General features: G+C 45.1%; 3 protein-coding genes across 3 annotated transcripts; 2 read left to right on the forward strand and 1 right to left on the reverse strand.

Annotated features, from left to right (window-relative positions):
- Positions 1–703: 703 nt before the first annotated feature.
- On the reverse strand, positions 704–4157 carry JR316_0001720 (putative Xaa-Pro aminopeptidase P; the record flags this gene model as incomplete). Its single annotated transcript, XM_047887520.1, has 14 exons — positions 704–844; positions 944–1063; positions 1127–1185; positions 1248–1362; positions 1452–1550; positions 1621–1732; positions 1806–2026; positions 2088–2246; positions 2303–2514; positions 2571–2711; positions 2775–2970; positions 3032–3194; positions 3254–3328; positions 3391–4157. The coding sequence occupies 14 exons, from the start codon at positions 4155–4157 to the stop codon at positions 704–706; spliced, it is 2580 nt and encodes an 859-aa protein (XP_047752443.1).
- Positions 4158–4593: 436 nt separating this feature from the next.
- Positions 4594–7461, forward strand: JR316_0001721 (uncharacterized protein; the record flags this gene model as incomplete). The annotated part of the gene is made up of 6 exons (XM_047887521.1): positions 4594–5295; positions 5346–6095; positions 6149–6795; positions 6849–6948; positions 7011–7404; positions 7457–7461. 6 exons carry the CDS (start codon positions 4594–4596, stop codon positions 7459–7461), a joined length of 2598 nt encoding a protein of 865 aa, XP_047752444.1.
- A 5420-nt stretch (positions 7462–12881) lies between these two features.
- On the forward strand, positions 12882–15832 carry JR316_0001722 (Lactose permease; the record flags this gene model as incomplete). The annotated part of the gene is made up of 22 exons (XM_047887522.1): positions 12882–12966; positions 13020–13053; positions 13109–13140; positions 13196–13245; positions 13272–13319; positions 13454–13605; positions 13689–13802; positions 13870–13887; positions 13953–13965; positions 14035–14171; positions 14226–14276; positions 14327–14503; positions 14558–14565; positions 14625–14654; positions 14708–14736; positions 14794–14928; positions 15187–15212; positions 15263–15352; positions 15405–15450; positions 15500–15568; positions 15628–15650; positions 15712–15832. 22 exons carry the CDS (start codon positions 12882–12884, stop codon positions 15830–15832), a joined length of 1488 nt encoding a protein of 495 aa, XP_047752445.1.
- Positions 15833–19481: the final 3649 nt, after the last annotated feature.

Here is a 19481-nt window from a genome sequence, read left to right on the forward strand (position 1 = left end):
AATGTGTCCGATATATATTCAACATCTACCTACGTGCTACTACTACTACTATTTACATACATCCGCAGGACGTCCAGCATCTATACAGCGAAAAAAGTGAAAAGCGAAGATGAATGGGAAGAAGGAAGAGAGGCAAGACAGAAAAGGGAAAAAAGACATCGAGAAACAACTGAAAAGTAACTCGCAATAAAAAGATTTGTAAGCAAGAACGAAAGGCGAAAAAAACAAAGAAATCCATCGTAGAAAAAACAGATACTCGTACACAGCGCGTCAATCGTCAGGCAAAATGGGACGAAAGCATGCTCTCTAAGGAAGCAAACCAAGTGCCCAATCGTAAATCCGGTGTGACGTGTGCGGGAAAGTGAAAAGGGGCTGGGCGAGGGCGCACACGTCCAAGGGTCGGAGTCGAGATCGTCGAGAGGTCGTTTAAATTAAGAGTCGAAAAAAGTCCAGAGAAAAGCACATCTTTGGCTCAGGCTTTGACAAAAAATATACAAATAGATAGTCGTTTCGATTTTTTTTTTCGTGATGGGTGGGTTCGTGAAATGGCAGGACGAGGCAGATGAGTGGTGGGGGGTGTCGCAGGGTCGGTTTTGGCAGGAAACATTGAAGAGTAAGATCCAGATCCAGAGTCCAAAAATAAATAAAAAAAAGGGAGAAGAGACAAGAAGGAAAGAGTACAGGGAAAGGAAAGAAAAAAAGATCAATCCCAGTCAATCGAGATACCACCAGCAGCGGGTGCGAGGCCTATGCCCCGTTCCGCCTCTCGCTTAAGCCACTTGAGAGCCCGCTTGTCATCTTTGAGGAATGGTGCAATCTTGTCATAACAGCGTGTGTTGTGATCCTACAAAAAAAACACAGAAAAAAAAAAAAACCAGAATGAGTTCCGAACATACATCCAAAAATTCACAGGAGGTTTAGAGAACAGGTTTGATCGACTGACCTTGATCCATTGCTTCTCTTCCTTTGTGAGCATGCTCTCCTTGACCATTCTAGTTTGAATGGGGACACAGGTGAACCGGTCGAACCCTAGCCAAACGTCACCGTTGAATTGGCCTCGTGTCTGAGAAAATTTAAACGTTGAGTCTATCACCTGAACGCAGTAAAATAACAAAGAGTATCTCACCTTGACTCTCGTTACGACAAGAGCCGACTCGATACGCATGCCCCATTTACCTTCGAGGTCTATAGAAGGTATTAGAAACCCAATTAAGTCAATATGATAAGCTCCGTGAGAGGGTACGTACAGAATCCAGGCTCGTTGGTGATAACATGACCAGGAACAAGAGGAACATTGCTCGCGAAGCCATGAGGGCCTTCATGTACACTCAAAAACGCACCAAATCCATGACCCGTACCATGCTGCCAAGAATAGAGAAGCCGCAGTCAGCACAACAAACAAAAGAGCAGCAGAGATAAGGCTTTGAAGACCCGGGTTGGAAAAAACTTACCATGTAGTTCATACCATCCTTCCACAGAGCCTTGCGTGCAAGAACGTCAAGTTGGCGGCCAGAAGTACCTTCCGGGAAGATGGCAGTGTCGATAGCGATCTGCGTGGCAAAGGAGGGAAGGACATGAGTTTTCAATCAAAAAAAGGAAGTCACAAAGCACGCCACGTACATGACCTTGCAGAACACGTGTATAAGCCTCGCACATCTCTGGTGTAGGCCGACCAAAGTGCATAGTGCGTGTCGTATCGCAGGTTCCATCGTAATACTGGGCACCGGAATCACTGGGAAAGTGAAATGTCCAAGTCAGTTCTTCTAATTCACCGGGTGGAAAAGTGATTGTTCACAAGAACTTACTTGAGATACGGAAGGTCTCGTGAAATCATAGCGGCCGTCGACTTCCTCGGCGAGTAGTGTGGCAGAGCTGCATTGGGTCCACTGGCAGAGATATTCTCGTAGGCGAGACCCATGAAGTACTTGTTCTTCCGCCTAAACTCCGTCAACCGGAAACCCGCCTCGTATTCCGTGATATCGTAGCCTTGCGCTAACTTGTACTCGAGCCAGGCAAGGAATCTTACCTATCAGTGTCGATCCTTGTCAAGCCAATCACATCAAAATGAAAGAGTTAAAGGCACGCACAAATGAGACACCATCGCGAAGATAAGCACGTCTCAAGCCTTCGATCTCGGTCTCGTTCTTTACAGACATCATGACCTCGACATATGAGGGAGCGACCGTATACCGGAAATGAGTCAACATAAGCGAAATGGCATACGAAGTCTGGGGAGCAATAAGGACCTATAGACAATAATTTTAATGTGCTTCAACAATGATAGGGTGTATGTGACACAAACCTTGCCCTCTCCCCACTCCCTTCGTCGCAAGAAAGGCCATAAATCGGTATAGCTTTTGCGTTGAACACCAATTGTGTCAAGGTAGGCAATGACGTCGTCGTGTAGTTTCTGAGGTTCCACGAACAAAAAGGCCTTGTCCAGCGTAACGAACAGATAACCATGGAATAGTGGGTTGTATGGGATATCCGAACCGCGCAAATTGAGCAAATACGCTGATGTATACTGCATTCAGAAAAATTACTGTTTATAGAAAGTAAAAGCAGCTTACCGATGCAAGCTAAGGAGGTAACAAGTGTAGCAGTGTGCATCTGCGACGGCAAAGGCTCGCTCTTGGAATAGGACGGCACAGCGGCCGGCTGTTGTCTGATCCATTCACGCAATTTCTCCAACTTGTAAACAGCGTCCTTGCCTGTAAAACCGGAGGGTTTTAAGTTAAAAAAATTTAGCTCCATGTGGCGTGGTAAACCCTTACCTGCAAAGAGTGTACTCTGGATATACACCATCTCGAGCGACTTTGTTGGCTTGTCCACCCATATCAGGTCAACTAGATTTTGAGGTGGATACACAAGTTTCGAATCTTTCCCATTAATCTTAGTGTTGATGAGCGTCGCTTTTTCATGGGAGATCATTCGAGCATCAATGCCGATTCTTGAACCCTTGACCCGACCCTGAGCGACCATAATGGGTTTGTGAACCAGAGTAAAGAAAAAGCAGGTAGGCTTGACTTACCTCGAGCCATTCTATCCAGTCAGCGGGAGAACCAGGGGCACCACACCTGATCAGAGTCCAGTTGTGGTCAATTTCTTCCTGAGCCTGAAGCCAGTATCGTGAGTCGGTAAAGAGATACGCAGAGCTCTTCGTGATGATCGCCTGCCCTGCCGATCCCGTAAAGCTGCAACGGCGATTTATGAGCAAATCCAGATCCTCACACAAGAATAGCCATCCACTCACCCGGAAATGAACTCGCGACGTTTGTCACTAGCAGCAACATATTCTGAGCCATGAGCATCTTCGCTTGGCACGACGCTGAAAACAAAGTCAAAAACTAAATAAAGGAATAGCTTATTATTACCAAGAATAAGACGTACTAGTAATCCAAGTTGTCTTTGGCCATCAAACGACGCATTTCGTCCAGACGATCGGTCGTGTCAGGCTTCATCCGAATGGACTCGACATCATTGATCTTGCGTTCAAACGCAGATCCAACCAGTGTAGACGTCGAGTCCTGCGGATTCAGTGTGTGTCCGGACACCAAGGGTGGGCGAGGCTTAGGAGCTGTGGATTTGCTTCCGCCGCTTCGATACGTTTCCTGAGATTGACCCGATGCTTTGCTATTCTGGCTGGCATAGGTCCGATGCGTTTCCTGCGTCTTTTGCGTCGAGCGACTTGCTTGCGTGGATCTCGAGTCGCGACGGACGACAGGCTGGTATAGAGGAAGATCCACCTGGGATGACGATTTCTCATTCATAGAATCCTCCCTCTCCCTCTCCTTCTCTTTGTCCTTCTTTCCGACACCCCATCCATAGCCCCACTTGGATGATGTCGTCGATTTTTTGGTGCCTGTCATGGTGTTCGATCGGTTAAGCCTCGACCGTCCTTTCTCGTCTTTGTGCAGCACCGGAAGCTCAGAGGGGAGCTCGTCGTACTTCTCGGAGTCTGAGTGAAAGGTAAGGCTGTCGGCTTGAGTGGTGTAGGTAGATGTAGGAGAAAATGAGGGATGTCTGACGACCTTCTGATCCTTCGCGGGAGGAGGCGGCAGGGGCTGGCGTGAATCAGAGCTAGACCAGGAGAGACGTCGCTTGGGCTTTTTATTCGAGAACGGGAAGCATAGCGGCGGCGGTGGTGGAGGCGCCATGGGAGTCGATAAGCAAGAAGTGAAGAGGAAATGAAATGGCCAGGGATGCTGTGAAGTAGCAACACGAGGCAAACGGCGAGCGGATAGGCTAAGTCCAAGGACCAAAACGACCCAGGAGTGACTGGTCTAGACTCGAACCCAGTCTCTATAGGTGATAGCTAGCTTACACATGTGGCCTCCGAGTATTAGTCAGTTGAAATTATGTGATGAAATTTATCTGGATATACTAGGAGGGACGGGCGCCAGCTATTTCACCTATATAGACTGGTACGGTTTAGCCGTGAGCGAGTACATGAGAATGATTCTTGGCACTTTTTCGATAAAAATGGTAATAAAAGTCTCACGTGAGATTTACCATGTGATACCAAGCCTGCGCGTATCGCCCGTCGCGTCCGTGTTGAATGACGCATGACTGATTGAAAGACTCTCCTCAACTATGTCATACACAACTCGCACACCTCGCAAATGTACAAACGACGAAAACAAAACACCGTTACGGCGCCCTGCTTCCACGATTGTCTTTCGCCAGCCAAAACTGACACCCAGTCAAACCACGCCGTCAAGAGAGCCTCTCACGCCTTTCAAATCCAATTCAACACCCATTTCTTTTGTTGACGGCCTTACTCCCCAAACCAAAAAGCGAAAAGCGCAGTCGGATATACAGGAGCAGAAGGAGAGACGTAGAAAGGAGAAAGAGGTGAAGGTTCTATCACAACAACAGCAAGAAAACGAGGACATTGACCATTACCTGGGGTTACTCAATGACGGCGGGTACACCCTTCACTCCTTTATGTCCGCGCTTCTCAGAACCACACACCCAGTTCGCTCATCGCAGGTTTCACGCATGCTTGTGAACCATGGCAAATCACTCTTGGACAACATAATGGCCCGTGAGCGAGTTGTAGCCACTGACTGGGCACTGTCAACAACCCGACAGCTTGCTGCAATGGAGGCCGATGCTCTGGCTGCGGAATTCACGCCATCCCGCGGCCAGTCAATGTTTGAAACTCTTGCCCACTTTTCTCTATCGGGTTTCTTGCAGGATGCCGAACGAATTGCACCTACTTTGTACAACCATTTCCGTGTCGTTGCCTTTCCACCCTCGTCGGAGAAGTACAAACACAAACAACATGACCTGGTGTGTTGACTTTATGTTCCAACATATGTTTGTTGCTTACAATTTACCAGATTTTGGCTACAGTTTTTTGTATGCTTGCCAAGTCTCGGAGCGAGCATGCAACCGACTTTCAGACTTCAATGTGCCTATATCTATTGGCCTGCGGCACCTCGAAGTCGCTTTTTAATGTTCTGAATCACGCTGGACTCACACTTTCGTATTCACAAGCTGTTGAAAAGCTGAAAAAGCTGAGCGACGAGTTGCTTGAGGAAACACGGACTATTGCCCACCTGGTTACATTTATGATCATTTGGGATAACATCAATTTCGCCTTCCGTGTCAGTCAACAACGCCACGATGCAAAGGATCATTTCGATAATGGTACAACTGCCACTCTTGTCCCGCTGTTTGGAGTAGAGGTTGGGTCTCTTCCAACGTCCCTCAAACCGCCGCGTGTGGTACGCCCTCAAGTCTTAGAGTTTGATGGTCTCGATTTGCTGCCAAGTTGCGAGGAGGCTTTCCGTGTGCAAAATGGGCAACTTTGGCACATCGAGGACATTCTGTATAACGCATTTCCAGATCTACGCAGTAAATTATTCGCACACATTCTTCCTGCACCAACAGTGCATCAAATTCCAGTGCATCAAACACGTCAGTACCCATTACCGGCAATGCATATCGATGAGTCGAGTCTGGACGGAACACTCAATGTTCTTTCTACAATCTTGCAAACGACACTTCAAATGTCCGAGGAAGATGTCAAACGACATGGTATTATTATTTGTGCTGGAGATCAACTGAGCTTGTCGCTATTGGACAAGGTAAGCCAGTTTATATAGTAATATTACATCTCGCTAATGTTGCACTTTGGAAGGCATCGGCTATTCGGCGTGACGACACAAACTTTCTTGACAACATTGGCCGCTTTACAGAGGGTCAGGAGGGTCTTCTTCACCTCAAATTCTCACACGCTCGTATGATTGCAAATGAATTTTGGGGAAAACCAAATGCACGATCGCCGTGGTCATTATGGAAAGTCAATACTTTGCTTGCTCGGAAACCAATCTCTGCAGGATGGAAAGTAAAGTCGCCAGCCCCTTTCCGTCCGGTTTACGAGCTTATTCTTGATTTAACACTGCCGGCCAACATACTCGATGCTTTCCGAATTCACTGTGGCTACGAAAGCCTAGAAACCTGGATTAAGACCGGTGTTACGAGTGTTGATGATGTCCGTAGGGTTTCTCAGCTGGTTTTGGACAAAAACTGCTCCGGACGCCGTGTGCAATCACTTCGGGCCACCAAAATGCGAGATATTCCTCTCGAAAACATCATTCTTTTCAATCGTGATGCGCTTTATCTTCGCCAGCTCAAATATGCGATCAAAAAGGGTGATGTTGGTGTTGTATTAGATCTTTGCACACATTTAATGTTGGCCTTTCGTGGGACGGGGAAAACGCCAAAATACGCAGATGCATTGTTTGGCATTGTTATGCGTCTAAAAAAGATGAATTCGACACTTCGGTAAGTTGTTGTTGTGATTTTCAATATCGCCTCGCTAACTGTGTTTTTGTCAGAGACGCATGGCTCAACAACTGGCTTGCAAATCTCAGTGGCAAAGTGGATGGGTTCAAAGAAATGGATCTATTGCAGGAGCATCAAAACTTCTGGCTAAAAGTGAGTCGGTTGTCAGTCAGTCAATAGTATTCTGTGTATCATGGGCTGATTTTTGTTATGAGATTATTTATAGTGCCAAAGGGTCAAACCGCAGTTGGCAGTGGCTTTCAATGGTCTCCGTTTGCATTTTTGCATTACGCGATGTGATGCGGCGCATGCACAAGGAGTACTCCACTCCTTTTAATAGCATTAGCCACACCACTCCGACAACAGCAACAGACATTGCCACCTTGCGTACCCATTTGGAAGCTCAATCATTGCAAACCTATACACCAAAACGTGAAAATAATGACGACTGTGTTGAAGCGCGTGACCTTCTTCAAGCCGGCTCGGAATATGCAAACAAACCGTCAGCATATCATAACTTCAAGTATGCAAAGATTAAGACTACGCATCGAGGGACTAAATCATCAAATTTATCAGAAGAGTCGGTATACGAAAATGCGAATGACAAAGGTGTGTTTGAGGACGGAAATGATATTGATATTGGTTCAGATCTTTGTATGAGTATAGAGGATTTGTTGATGGACAACGAAGAGTTTCCTATAGGTGCAGATGGTGATTATTATGTATCAATTGTACAGGGCATCGCAAACGAGTTAAGTATATACAACTAATCACAAAAGTTTTCTGGTGTCAATATATCTGCAAATGATATCGAAGCATACGGTGCAGGCACACTTGTTGAGTCCTTCGACTTCTCCTTTTCTGAACTTTCTACTCGCCTGTTCTCAAGAGCATTGTTGATATTCTCTAGTTCCTCCATAAGCATTAAGCCCCACTTGTTAGGTCCATCAATGCTTGAATCATGGCCAAATCCCCATCGCACAATTTGACGGAGGTGAGAATAATCTCTGATTAGCTCGCCACAGCTTGCAATCTTATTAATTACCTCATCGGAGATAATCATACTACTTGAAAAGCTTGATAGGTTGCTGTAAACCGCGTCCATCAGATTATGCTCTCGGAACTTGAAGAGTTTATTTCGAATATAGTTCTGTTCTTCTTCTGGCATTTTTTTCTTGCGTCCACGCTTTAAGCTGGTGAGTTGATGTCGCACTATATTGTCCAATGGAAATAAATGAGGCTGACAGTTGTCACAGCACCGTGAAGTATGTGTAGTGGGGTTATACGTTGTCGTTTCCTGATATATAAGCTGAACTAATGTTCAGGTAAGTACTATACAATATTAGAATAAAAGAAACTTGACACTCACGTTTGCTTGCATTATTAAAGAATGCATCCCAGATCTTTCGGCGGCACTCTTTTGTGATCACAAAATTTAGCAAGGCCCGAGTTTCTTGCAGGTGAGTGTTTGTTTTTGTTTGCACTTTCCGTTTGCCTTTGGAGTGCCGTACAGAAGGTGTCATCGCAAACGTAGCATCAGCGTCTTCGTTATCTGACTCAGCTGCATTTGCAATTCGGACTCCTTCTTCATCTAGTGCTTCGACAGAGCGATCCAGTTCTTGTTCACTAATAGGCCGATTTAATGCCTCGCCTTCAGCAGCCGCCATGACAATAGTATCGTTAAATGCATCCTCAGTAATTTCACCCTTTGCTATTCCTGGATTAACAATTAGTATTGCCTCAGCATCTGTATTGAGGTCTCTTCCTGCACGACCAATTCTCTGTACAAGAGAACAGAAGGTTTCAGGCAACCCCCATAGGACAACTCGAGCAATATTGCGGAGGTCGCATCCCTGAGGTATGTTATTAGATTTGGTAAAATTAAATCATACAGACGCACCATTCCTAATGCCTCTGTACAGATGACAATCCGGATTTTATTATCAGAAAGCAGCTGTTCAATTTCGCGTTTACGGTCATTTCCAACGCAAGAATGGTAGAAAGCAATGGTATTGCGAGGTATGCTTTGCTCTTCTGCCCAATCTCGAAGTCGATCAGCACAGTCCTCTGTTGTTGCACGCTGATTGCAATATACAAGAGTAACAGGTATGTCGTCCGAGTTATTTGCGTTTTGTGGAATTAAAAACCGCAAATCAGCCTTTGACGCATTGTCAAACTCCATGGTACGGACAGATAATGCAATGTTTGGTCGAGCGTTACTAACCCTGACCATTTTTGGATTTGCCAAACGTAGCTTTCCTAAGACATCGCTGAGAACATGGTCTGGTAATGTTGCCGATGCCGCTAAAATGGGTACATTGACAGGAATTCGACCTCGCAAGATGCCCAAGTTGCCATAATCTGGCCGAAAGCTACCACCCCACATGGTAATACAGTGGGCTTCATCAATGTTTACAGACCGAAGATGGTCTGTGATTTCTGGCTTCGACCAGACAAATTTGTGAAACTCAGGTGAAGCTGCAATCTCTGGCGAGACCATAATGTGTTGAAACACCCCTCTAAGAATGTCGGAATACAGCTGATCTTTTCCGACTTGAGAAACTGTCTGTGCACAAACAGCTACAGTGTTTAACACAGCGCTTGATGTCTAGTAGGTGTCCAATGAATTATTAATAACATATTAATTCTCCTATTACAAAATTTGATACGTACTTGGTCAATCATCAGAGCAGTCAATGGTGATACGGTGATTGACATATCAGATTTACATAGCATCAGTGGCAGCAAGAAGCACAGTGATTTCCCGCAACCCGTGCCAACATCAAGAACCACATCTTTTCCTTGCAAAATTGCCTCGGCAGCTATTAATTGCCATCGGAAAGGTCTTTTGCAAAGTATTTTCCATGAGAGATCGCTAAGAATGTTCAAAAGGGCTTCGTCTCCTTTGTACTGTTGAACCTTTGAAGAAATAGGCATTTCGAAGATGGAGTAAGAAAAATTGAGATTTGAAACATAGCTACACCAATGTTTTCGTACACATATTGGCTGACCAGTCTCAATTCAAATCATCCGACCTGGTAAAAATACTGCATAGATTACTTTTCCAAAGCCATTCTGCTCTGTACATCTCAATACTATTAAACAGATTAGGGGTGCTAATTAACGACGCGTCGACGCCAAGGTAGTATAAATGATGGTGTTTGGCCAAGGCCTTGCACGTGCACCTTTTATTCCCTATTTCAGCCAAAATGTGCCAAGGCTCGCTCTCATGTACTGCCTTACGGTTAAACCCCACCAGACTATCTACGGAGTATACCGTGTGAAACCTGGTATATCCGGATTGTCTGGAGTCGAGACTATGACTGGTCAGTGGTCAAGCCGTACGCGGGCATCAGCTGGACAAGCGACCGGGCACGTGCACGGAGGTGCCGAGACTGGCACTGAGCCTTGTACCTCCCCATCTCGGGCAGCAAATGCCCATAACTCGCTGTATTGAGCCGATCCGCTTTAATCCTACCGTGCTTAACCTTGTCTTCAGTTCACAACACAAGCTGTGTATCGGCTATGAATGCACGGTATGAAGTACTTGGACAACATAACGATCTTACGTTCATTGACATTTCCCCAGCCTGAGGATCGTCGAGGAAGCCAAGGTGCGCGGCACAAAGCCACGAAATTCCCAAGGGCTCTGGGACAGTCCCTGCATGCCTGGGGCGTGCCATGAAGCCGGGGCCGCAAGGCGAGGGTGAGTAGACCGCTACGACCGGACAACCCTCCGGTCAGTGATAGCCAACGCAGTCGTAGCCAGGCGACTGCGTTCGAGAATCTGGGCGAATGAACGGGAAACTTCTTGGAGCGGCTCAGAGATGCTAGACAAGACAGGCAAACAACGGGTGTCTGCACAACACTCGCCCAGCGATGCACGGTGACGCAATGCATGCAGGTGGCCGGAGACGGGGCATTGCCGTTCATTGAACAGCAATTAACAAACTTTTCATAGATAGCTGCGCATCTAACTCTTGCTGTGAAAAACGACCTACAAAAGGAAAATGGAGGGCGGAGCATCTACATATACCGGTCAGAAATTACTTTTTGCGTAGAAATGAAGAAACCGATCCTACACGTCGTATACCCGGATGAGTATTTAATTGGGCAGACCCAAAGATATAACCTACAGCGTGAACACTCGAATCAAAATGGCATCTGGACCCTACCGTCGGTCTATACATTGTCAGAATCACGTATAGATAGCACCTCGGCTCGAAGGACCTAGGTTGGAGTTAATGCTCTAGAAATGTCCGAAGTGAAGCGATTGTAGTCTGGCAAACTCGCTATGAAGTAGATAGCGTCCACACAGCGCCAGCTCGGGAGAAAGTCGGATATGAATTGAGAAGGAGAGCGATGTTATCGAGTTCCCTCCCAGGCTGTTTATCGGTTAAAATTATCCACATTCTGCAGTGGTCCATCCAGTAACTCGCCACTTCCGACCAAATAGGAATCGGACCTCTATATCCATGCGGCCGTTTAGCACAGAAGTGCGATTACTTTGGAGCATTTTCACCGCTGAATGAATATTCTGTGGTCAAAGAGAGCGTTGAAGTGTATTTCAAACGCAACCCAGATAACAGGAGCCTGCAAATAGCCGACGCGAAGCCTGTCTTCTTGGTTCCTTTGTGATCTGTCGTGATTCTATCGTTGAGTGAGATTTACGGTGTTAAAGAGCTTCTCTTTACTCACTTGATGTCTTCAAAAATAACGGATCAGATACAATATTGCACTGTAGCACAGAACAACCCTCAAATGATGTGACGAACATCCAACGATCATAAACTGCGGCCACGTACTGACTGTATTAAGAAGGTTATTCGGCACCCTTGATGCGCATATATGCACCCATTGTGTTGATTAAGGGGTTGAATACGGCAGACCGTTTAACCCACTGGCTCTCAACAAGCAGAAGATTCCAGCTGATCGATGCCAGGGTTTTCAATTTAAAGCTTTACCACACCACTATGTATGGTAGCGGTCACAGGGATTTCCCGACGAAGGGCGCGCATATAAACACTAGAAAGCAAAAATAAAAGTTAAACACACATTGTATTACCTCCACCATTCGATAGTTCCCCTTTTCACTCACAAAGATGTGTTGCCTGGCACCTGACCCTTTCGCAGTGATGTTATACGTAGTGAGTTGGCAATTTGTGTCCTCTTGACGTAGTTAGATGGGAGATACACCCAAGCTAGGATGTTTCCTTAAGAACATCATCCTGAGGGCTGCTGTGGGCGGTTCGACGGATGGAACTCTCCTGTAGATTTAAAACGGTCATAATTCTATGTTAGTACTTCTTGAAAAGTAGAAATCTCAATTAAATGCCGGATTGTGATGGTAGTAAGAGATCAAGGGTCTGCCAAAATCGGTAGGCGCCCACAGTGTGACCCCACGTGACAAGATAACAAGGCCAGGCAATTTCACCAAATCGCCAAATTTTCATTGTTCTCGTCTTAACCACCATTGGCGCCCTCCAAATTTGCGTTTAAAACCTGTTATTTCTGTTCCAAATGGATACCAGACTCCAGGATTGCCGCAAGGGGACCTCTGGGCTATATTTATCTGTGCTCCATGTTGTGTTGGAGGAGAAACCCCGGATCTGTCCCACGAAGTGTTTGTTCTTTGCTCTGAAGAACACCTACGGCTACGACGCGTTTGAAAAGAGGAATCCGTTTGCATAGGATCTTTAAGTGAGATAACAATCTGCTTATGCTCGTTGTATTGCATGGCAAATGTGTTCACGCTGACTTGAAAAAGCAGCATGTATGCAGCAGTTTTAGGTCCAGAATTCATATGTCGTTTTCAAACCGGCTTTCAAATGGTTCTAGATAGTGTCCATCTTGATGACAGAAGTCCACAACCTCGATGAAACGAGGCCCATGCTACCTTCAGTTTCAAAAATAACCATAGGTGACACATTCCGGGGATTCTCCCGTCACTTCTCCGCTCCAAATGTAATTTTACGGCAACCCCAGTCGTAATGGTCCCATCGACTTCAGTTTAAAAGCATGGGAAATCAGTTAGTGCACTTTGTTCTTCCCCTCGAACCTCTTGCTTTTAGTTCACACACACAAACATGGCTGGTGGTCCCGCTGTTGCATCGGATGGCGCTGGCTATAGGCAGTTTATTACAGATACTCGGCCATGGTACAAGAACAAACGTTGGTATCAGCTTCGAAACTTCTACGTCAAAAACACTGAATTTTTTTCGTAGGCATTATTGCCCTTAATTTATGCATCTGCTTGCTGTATGTCATTATCAAGGACCTCATGCTCATGCTGCCTAACTCATAAATGTAATAGACTCATCACATCGTCGACGAACGGTTACGATGGTAAGAGGGTCTTGGAATTTGATGTACAGTAACCCTGCTGACGACAATTTTACAGGTAGTATGATGAGTGGGTATATCCTTTCGTCATTTGAAGTGGAGTACTCAGTGAGTCTTCACCAGATGGTTTGCAGAGTGTCACGGCTTGGGAAGATGAATTCCACACCCCGCATGGAGGCAAAGTATGTGGGCTATAATTTCCTACTTATGTTGCAGTCTAAATATGTGTCGTGGCGTAGTTGGGGCTCTTCAATGCAATCCAGGCATGCTTCACCTCATACCCTTCAATATGTCTGTTCTAAACCTGGAATCCTAGAACATCGGGTCTCTCGCCGCATACCCCTTCGCTCCATACTTCGCTGATGGCTTTGGTCGTCGCCCAACCATTTTCTTCGGAGCATGTATCATGGTAGCCGCTACCATTCTGCAAACGGCGGCACACTCCTTCGGAATGTTTATCGGTGCACGGTGCGTACATGTCCCCATTATGGCGTGCACAGGATGCTAAATTATTTTTGCCTATCGGACGATTCGGATATCCCGCAATGCAGATTCCTCATTGGCTTTGGTCTCACATTCGCCGCAGCAGCTGCCCCTCTTCTCGTCACGGAAATCGCATATCCAACTCAACGTGCTCAGGCGACCTCCATGTACAACACACTCTGGTAAGAAACCTCCTAAACGTCATGAAATAATCGTAACATTGATCACACTATACTTCGTTAATCTTAGGTATCTCGGAAGTATAATGTATGCTCCATATCTACTCCTCTCAACTGATCAGTAGCACTGACGCCGTGATCATCTGTTCTCAGTGCGGCGTGGACAGTAAGTTCAATACATTTTTGGTGTTGATACGTCGGATGAAGTCAGTGCTCACGCGCTGTGCTATTTTAGACCTTTGGCACGTTCCGCATCAACAACAACTGGGCATGGCGCATTCCCTCCGCTTTGCAAGGCTTGCCGTCGGTTCTCCAAATTTTCCTCATTTGGCTGGTCCCCGAGTCTCCTCGTTTCCTCGTCAGCAAAGGACGGTGAGTTTGCTTGCTTTTCTGCCCTTCAAAAATTCTTAATATTCTTGTTCATAGTGAAGCCGAGGCACTTAAGACTTTGGCGTATTACCACGCAAATAGCAACCAGTGCGTGCGCATGACCTTGCTGGTTTAAATTTATACTAACTTCCCAACAGAAATGACCCGCTCGTCCAATACGAGTTCGAGGAGATCAAAGCTGCCATTGCCTTCGATCGAGATGTTGCCGCTAACGTCGGATGGCTTTCTTTGTTCAAGTCTGCGGGTAACCGCCGCCGTATGCGCATTATTATTGCCATCGCTTTCTTCTCACAGTGGTCTGGCAACGGTCTGGTGTGAGTAATTTTTTTCATTCAGTCAAGCAATCACTGATATACATTCTATTCCAGATCTTACTGTGAATATTTTTGTATTTTTGGCTTTCTGGCATTGTTTAACTCGTGCTTGATACTATAGACCTCAACAAGGTTTTCATCAGTATTGGAAGTAAGCTCAATCCCTTTGTCCTCGGGTCAATCATCAATCTAACACTGTCTTAGTCACCGACAACAGTACCCAGCTTCTCATCGTACGCATTCGCTTTGTAGATTGTGGCCATTGACACTGATGCATTTGTTTCTCACAGAATGGTATCTTGAACATCTGGAACTTTATCATCGCCATCGGTGCCGGATTCTTGTGTGAGAGAGTTGGACGCAGACGCCTGTTCATGACATCGACTATCGGCATGTTGATCTTCTGGACTCTCCAATCTGTCTGCGTGTCTTTGTACGCCCAGGACAACAACAGGAAGGGAGCTGCTCACACTGTTATTGCCATGATCTGTGAGTTATCAATTTGGTAAATTATTTTTCCGTTTTGCTGACATGGTTGCAATGCTATTTTACAGTCTTGTTCTACGGTTTCTGTGAGTCTTTTTTTAGATATATATGACTTCAGAAACTGACAACTGCTCACAGACGATGTGTGTTATTATGCTTATTTCAATTTGTGGAATGACCTAACTTGATGTCTCCAGCTTGCCTTCACCCCTCTTATTGTATCGTATGTAACTGTGATCTGCTTTTCGTCACTTTGACTTATACGTTCTAAAGATACACCGTTGAAATTCTACCTTACTCGCTCCGTGCTAAAGGATTCACCATTTTCAACTTCTCAATTTCGTTGTCTCTCATCTTCAACCAGTATGTCCATCTCCCTGAAGTATAGTTTGTCTTTTTAATTCTCTTGCCTCAGATACGTCAACCCAATTGCTCTTGCACACCTCGGCTGGAAGTACTATGTAAGCGTTCTTGGGAACTAGTTGGGAGTGTATGCTTATGGTCAATTAGATGGTGTACGTTGCCTGGATTGCATTCGAAGTCGTATTCTGCTACTTCTTCATCATTGAAACCAAAGGGGTCAGTAATTTCCTTCCTTTTTTGAAAACATTGTTTGACACCATGGTCGTACATTACAGCTCAGTCTTGAGGAAACTGCTGCGTACGTCTTTGATTCAATGCATTTTCATTACATGACACATATTAATCTGTTCTTTAACCAGACTATTCGACGGCGACGAAACTGTCAATATGATCACCGGAACAGCTCATGTTGGAACAACCGGAGAGAAGGACATTGACAACGACAGCAACGAGAAGATCTCTGACACTCGAATTGAGTGAATACTGTCGTAGTGGTCTTTCATTTTTCGATCCAGCTCGTCCCTCGTCATCCTCCCCTCGCAATAACTGCAAGTGTATTTGTTATCGCACCCCGCGCACACACAGATATCCCCTTTGATATACCAACTGACTACTTGTGGCATCGTCGACCTTTACGTACTTACCTCCGCGTCCCATAACAAATTAATCACAGGAGTCAGGAATGTATTGTACTAGTATCTGTTCGGTATCACTTATTCCTCCAATTAAATTTTCCTTCTCTTTCAGTTCGCGAAGTCTTCGAACCTCCGTGGGATTACATATAATTAAACAGAATCAAACGTGTCGTAAGTATTTACGACGCGTGGGGCCTTACAGCTTTCTGCCCGTCAAGTTTGAGGTTCGCCTTTCACTCAGATTCTATGGGTATGAATCTGCAGCAGTGTAATTCATGCCAAAAATTTATTGCAGTGTATAACTATCTGACGTCGTCAACAAATCAGTTGTATAATACTTCCTTCAAGGCAAAAGGTCAGTATGATATAATAATAAAATTGCCTTTCTGAAGGTATGTAAACTTACATCTTCGTATATACGCCATTTGTTACTGTGATCGTTTTGTGTATCAAAACCAGCGTAAGTAGCCAAGAGACGGGGATTCGTTACGGGTTCAGGGTAAGTTACAGTCAACTTGATTTCGTGGTTGTACCCAATTGACTTCGTATGGTTTTCAAGTTGCTTAATGAGATCCATATGTTGTGGGTGGTCGAAGGCCACGTTTAGGCAGTGTAGTGGTGCCAATTCCCCTGATTGGGCAGATTCCATTTGATTCAACAAATTTGGATGTCTGACTCTCTGTCAATTAGTTCCAGCGACTTCAGACATGGTAGAGGAGGTCCGAGTCTTTGAATTTGCCCACTGGGCGCGTTTTCTATGTGCTCTGGTATCAGAAAAACTTCTGAAAAATTCCATAGAGTGGACGTCTCATTCCCCGCCTTCACAAAGTCCTCGATAGATCCATAAGAGAAGTGGGTTATGTGGTCTATATTGCGTAGCAAAAATGCCATATCTGCACTCGAATATCGACTTGCATGCAATCTAAGTTTCTTTAAATGTATTGACCTTCGTAATAGTCCCGCGAACGCATCGGATGGTCTTTCCGCTCGGTATCGAGCCCAGAATAAAATCTCAGATAACTGAGGGGCATCGATGGCATTGTAGAAGGCGATCGAATCACGTCCACCAATAAGGTCTGCGATGTTCATTGTGCAAAGATGTGGAAGGTAAATTGTGGAAAACTTTTCTGGAGAGTTCTGCCTGGATAATCGACATAAAGTAAGCTTCAAATGAACTAGCCCTGAGCATTTCTGAAGGAGAGTTACGGCCTCTTGGTAGGATAAACTTTCATAAATAAATAAAGATGTGAGGTTTTCCCATGGACCAAAAGCCACTGATTCTGGAGCGTGCGCAAGTGATAAAGATTTGAGGTTCGGAGCGTATAGCATTTCCTCTTGTTCTATGATCAACTCGGGACCAACGTCATAAAATGTGATTCTTAGCCTTACAAGGCTATGGACCTGTATGGGAATGATGTTTTCTTGCATTAAAGTGCGGTAGAGGTCGAAGGGAAGAAACATTTCGACTGATTGCCAACGTTCAGATACTCTGGCTAGTATCCCAAATAAATGTTTTGACAGCGCCGAATATTCTGTGGGGACGTTGGAGTCCCAGGGATCTTGGGCACTCACAAAGCGGATGGATAGAGAAAGAGAACAATCAGCAGAACGTCGAAACCACTCTTCAATCGCGAGACATCGAAGAAGGAGTTTTTCTATTATATCTATAGTCGGAAGTCGATTGATTTTGGTTAGCACCTGAGAATAGTCATCGGACGGCTTGGAAATATCTGGTAATAGGTCGTGGTCTGTAAAGACTATGTGGATTCGAGCCCATAGAAGCGGTGTGGACAGAGCAAGTGACCTCCAGAAACTGCAGACATGGCTCAACAAAATGGGCGCTTCTGTGACCAAAATTGCAGGGTTTCGATGGGGATCCAGACAGTGAAAAAATATCTCACGAAGAATGTCTGCTGGGATTCGACGCATTGGTGATAATATGGAACTATAGCACTCGATGGTTTCCTTGACCTTGGATCGTTCTTGATTTCGGTTAAACGTATTTCCAGTATCCTCATATCCTCGTCCAATTCGTCTAGCTCCTGCGTAATCTCACAAAGTAGGTTTCGGACCTTTGGAACGTCAACCTCCGATGGCTCGTCGTTAGTTGTCAGAAGCCTGTCTATCGAATTTTGTTCTGAATGCATCGTGACTCTGTGCGTCTTTGAGAATTTGACGTATCGTTTGAATGGGTCGATTTCAAAATTTGACTCCTCCAGAGAGATGTTTAAAGATAAACTAAAGAGATCCGTTCAAAGTGAAGTATAGCAGGGCAGACGAAATATGAGAGTTTGTTGGAAGGACGGGAAGAATGCCACAGAAGAGGGTTCGAGCGGCGTCTATGGCTGTCCGTTTGCACATTTAATACCAATCAATAAACTTTTTGTCCCATACATAGAAGTCTCAATTCTACACAATTCCATATACACACTCTGATGTCCTGGATATAGAGAGATGGTTTCCGAACATATAAATCCAGTATCCATATATTCATAGGTTGCATCCTCAGATACAACTTTGAGTGCCATACATATAGTTTTGGTGCCCACATATACAAATTACAATCCCTTACATAGAGAAAACACTCCCTTTTATACATATTTTGTTGCCTTACTTATATCTGAAGGTTCCCCGTATGATTGTTCTTACCTTTCTTCATCCCGAAGATATACAGTCATTTTTCGGCATTCTGTCTATGCCGTGCATGCCTAGACATCGTGAGAATCGGCAAATCTCGGCAAATGTGGACACAAATTACAGTTCATTGCCTGTATGCCTATCGACACACGCTGATTGAACATTAAAAAGATGCACATTTATCCAATTAATCAGTAAATATATTCCTGTGTAGGCTGATTACAGAAGTAGGTTGTCTTCATAGTTTGAGACGAGTGCTTTGACCAGCCCAGTCGCCGTGCTAAGGCTTAAAAAGGCCTAAGTTGAGGTTGCAGACAGAAAATTGCATTGGAGTAGTCTATATTCAGTCTTATGTGACTTTAATGTACGAGTGTTTATGCTCATGATTAATTTTATAATCTTGTAATGACTGTCCTACTTTCTTCACAAGTAGCAAGCCACTGCAAGCGGGACGAAAATCGAGTTCCCACGCCTCTACGGCACAGACGGCACGAATAATATTCATCTGGACAACTCTATATCTTCGGACAAAAGTTGAGGTACATGCGGAGAGGGTCACAGACTATGGTACTGAGTTTTTTTATGTATGGATAGCATACCCTTATGTGTGCAGCTCCCATTCAAACTGAAGGGCATGCAAATACAATGACCGGGATAATTTCCTCTATGCTCGGAAATTATCTCTCTATAACCGGGACACCAAGGTATGTAGTTGGGTTCAAGAAAAATTGTGATTTATATGTATGGGGAAAGAAGTTTATACTTTGGTATTAAATGTGCAAACGGACAGCCATAGGCGTCGGGCAATTGCCGATGTGTTTGTGCCACAACCCAACGCAGTTCCCACACTTTGACTA

The sequence above is a fragment of the Psilocybe cubensis genome, chromosome 2, assembly GCF_017499595.1.
Source record: "Psilocybe cubensis strain MGC-MH-2018 chromosome 2, whole genome shotgun sequence".
Classification (NCBI taxonomy): Eukaryota; Fungi; Basidiomycota; class Agaricomycetes; order Agaricales; family Agrocybaceae; genus Psilocybe; species Psilocybe cubensis.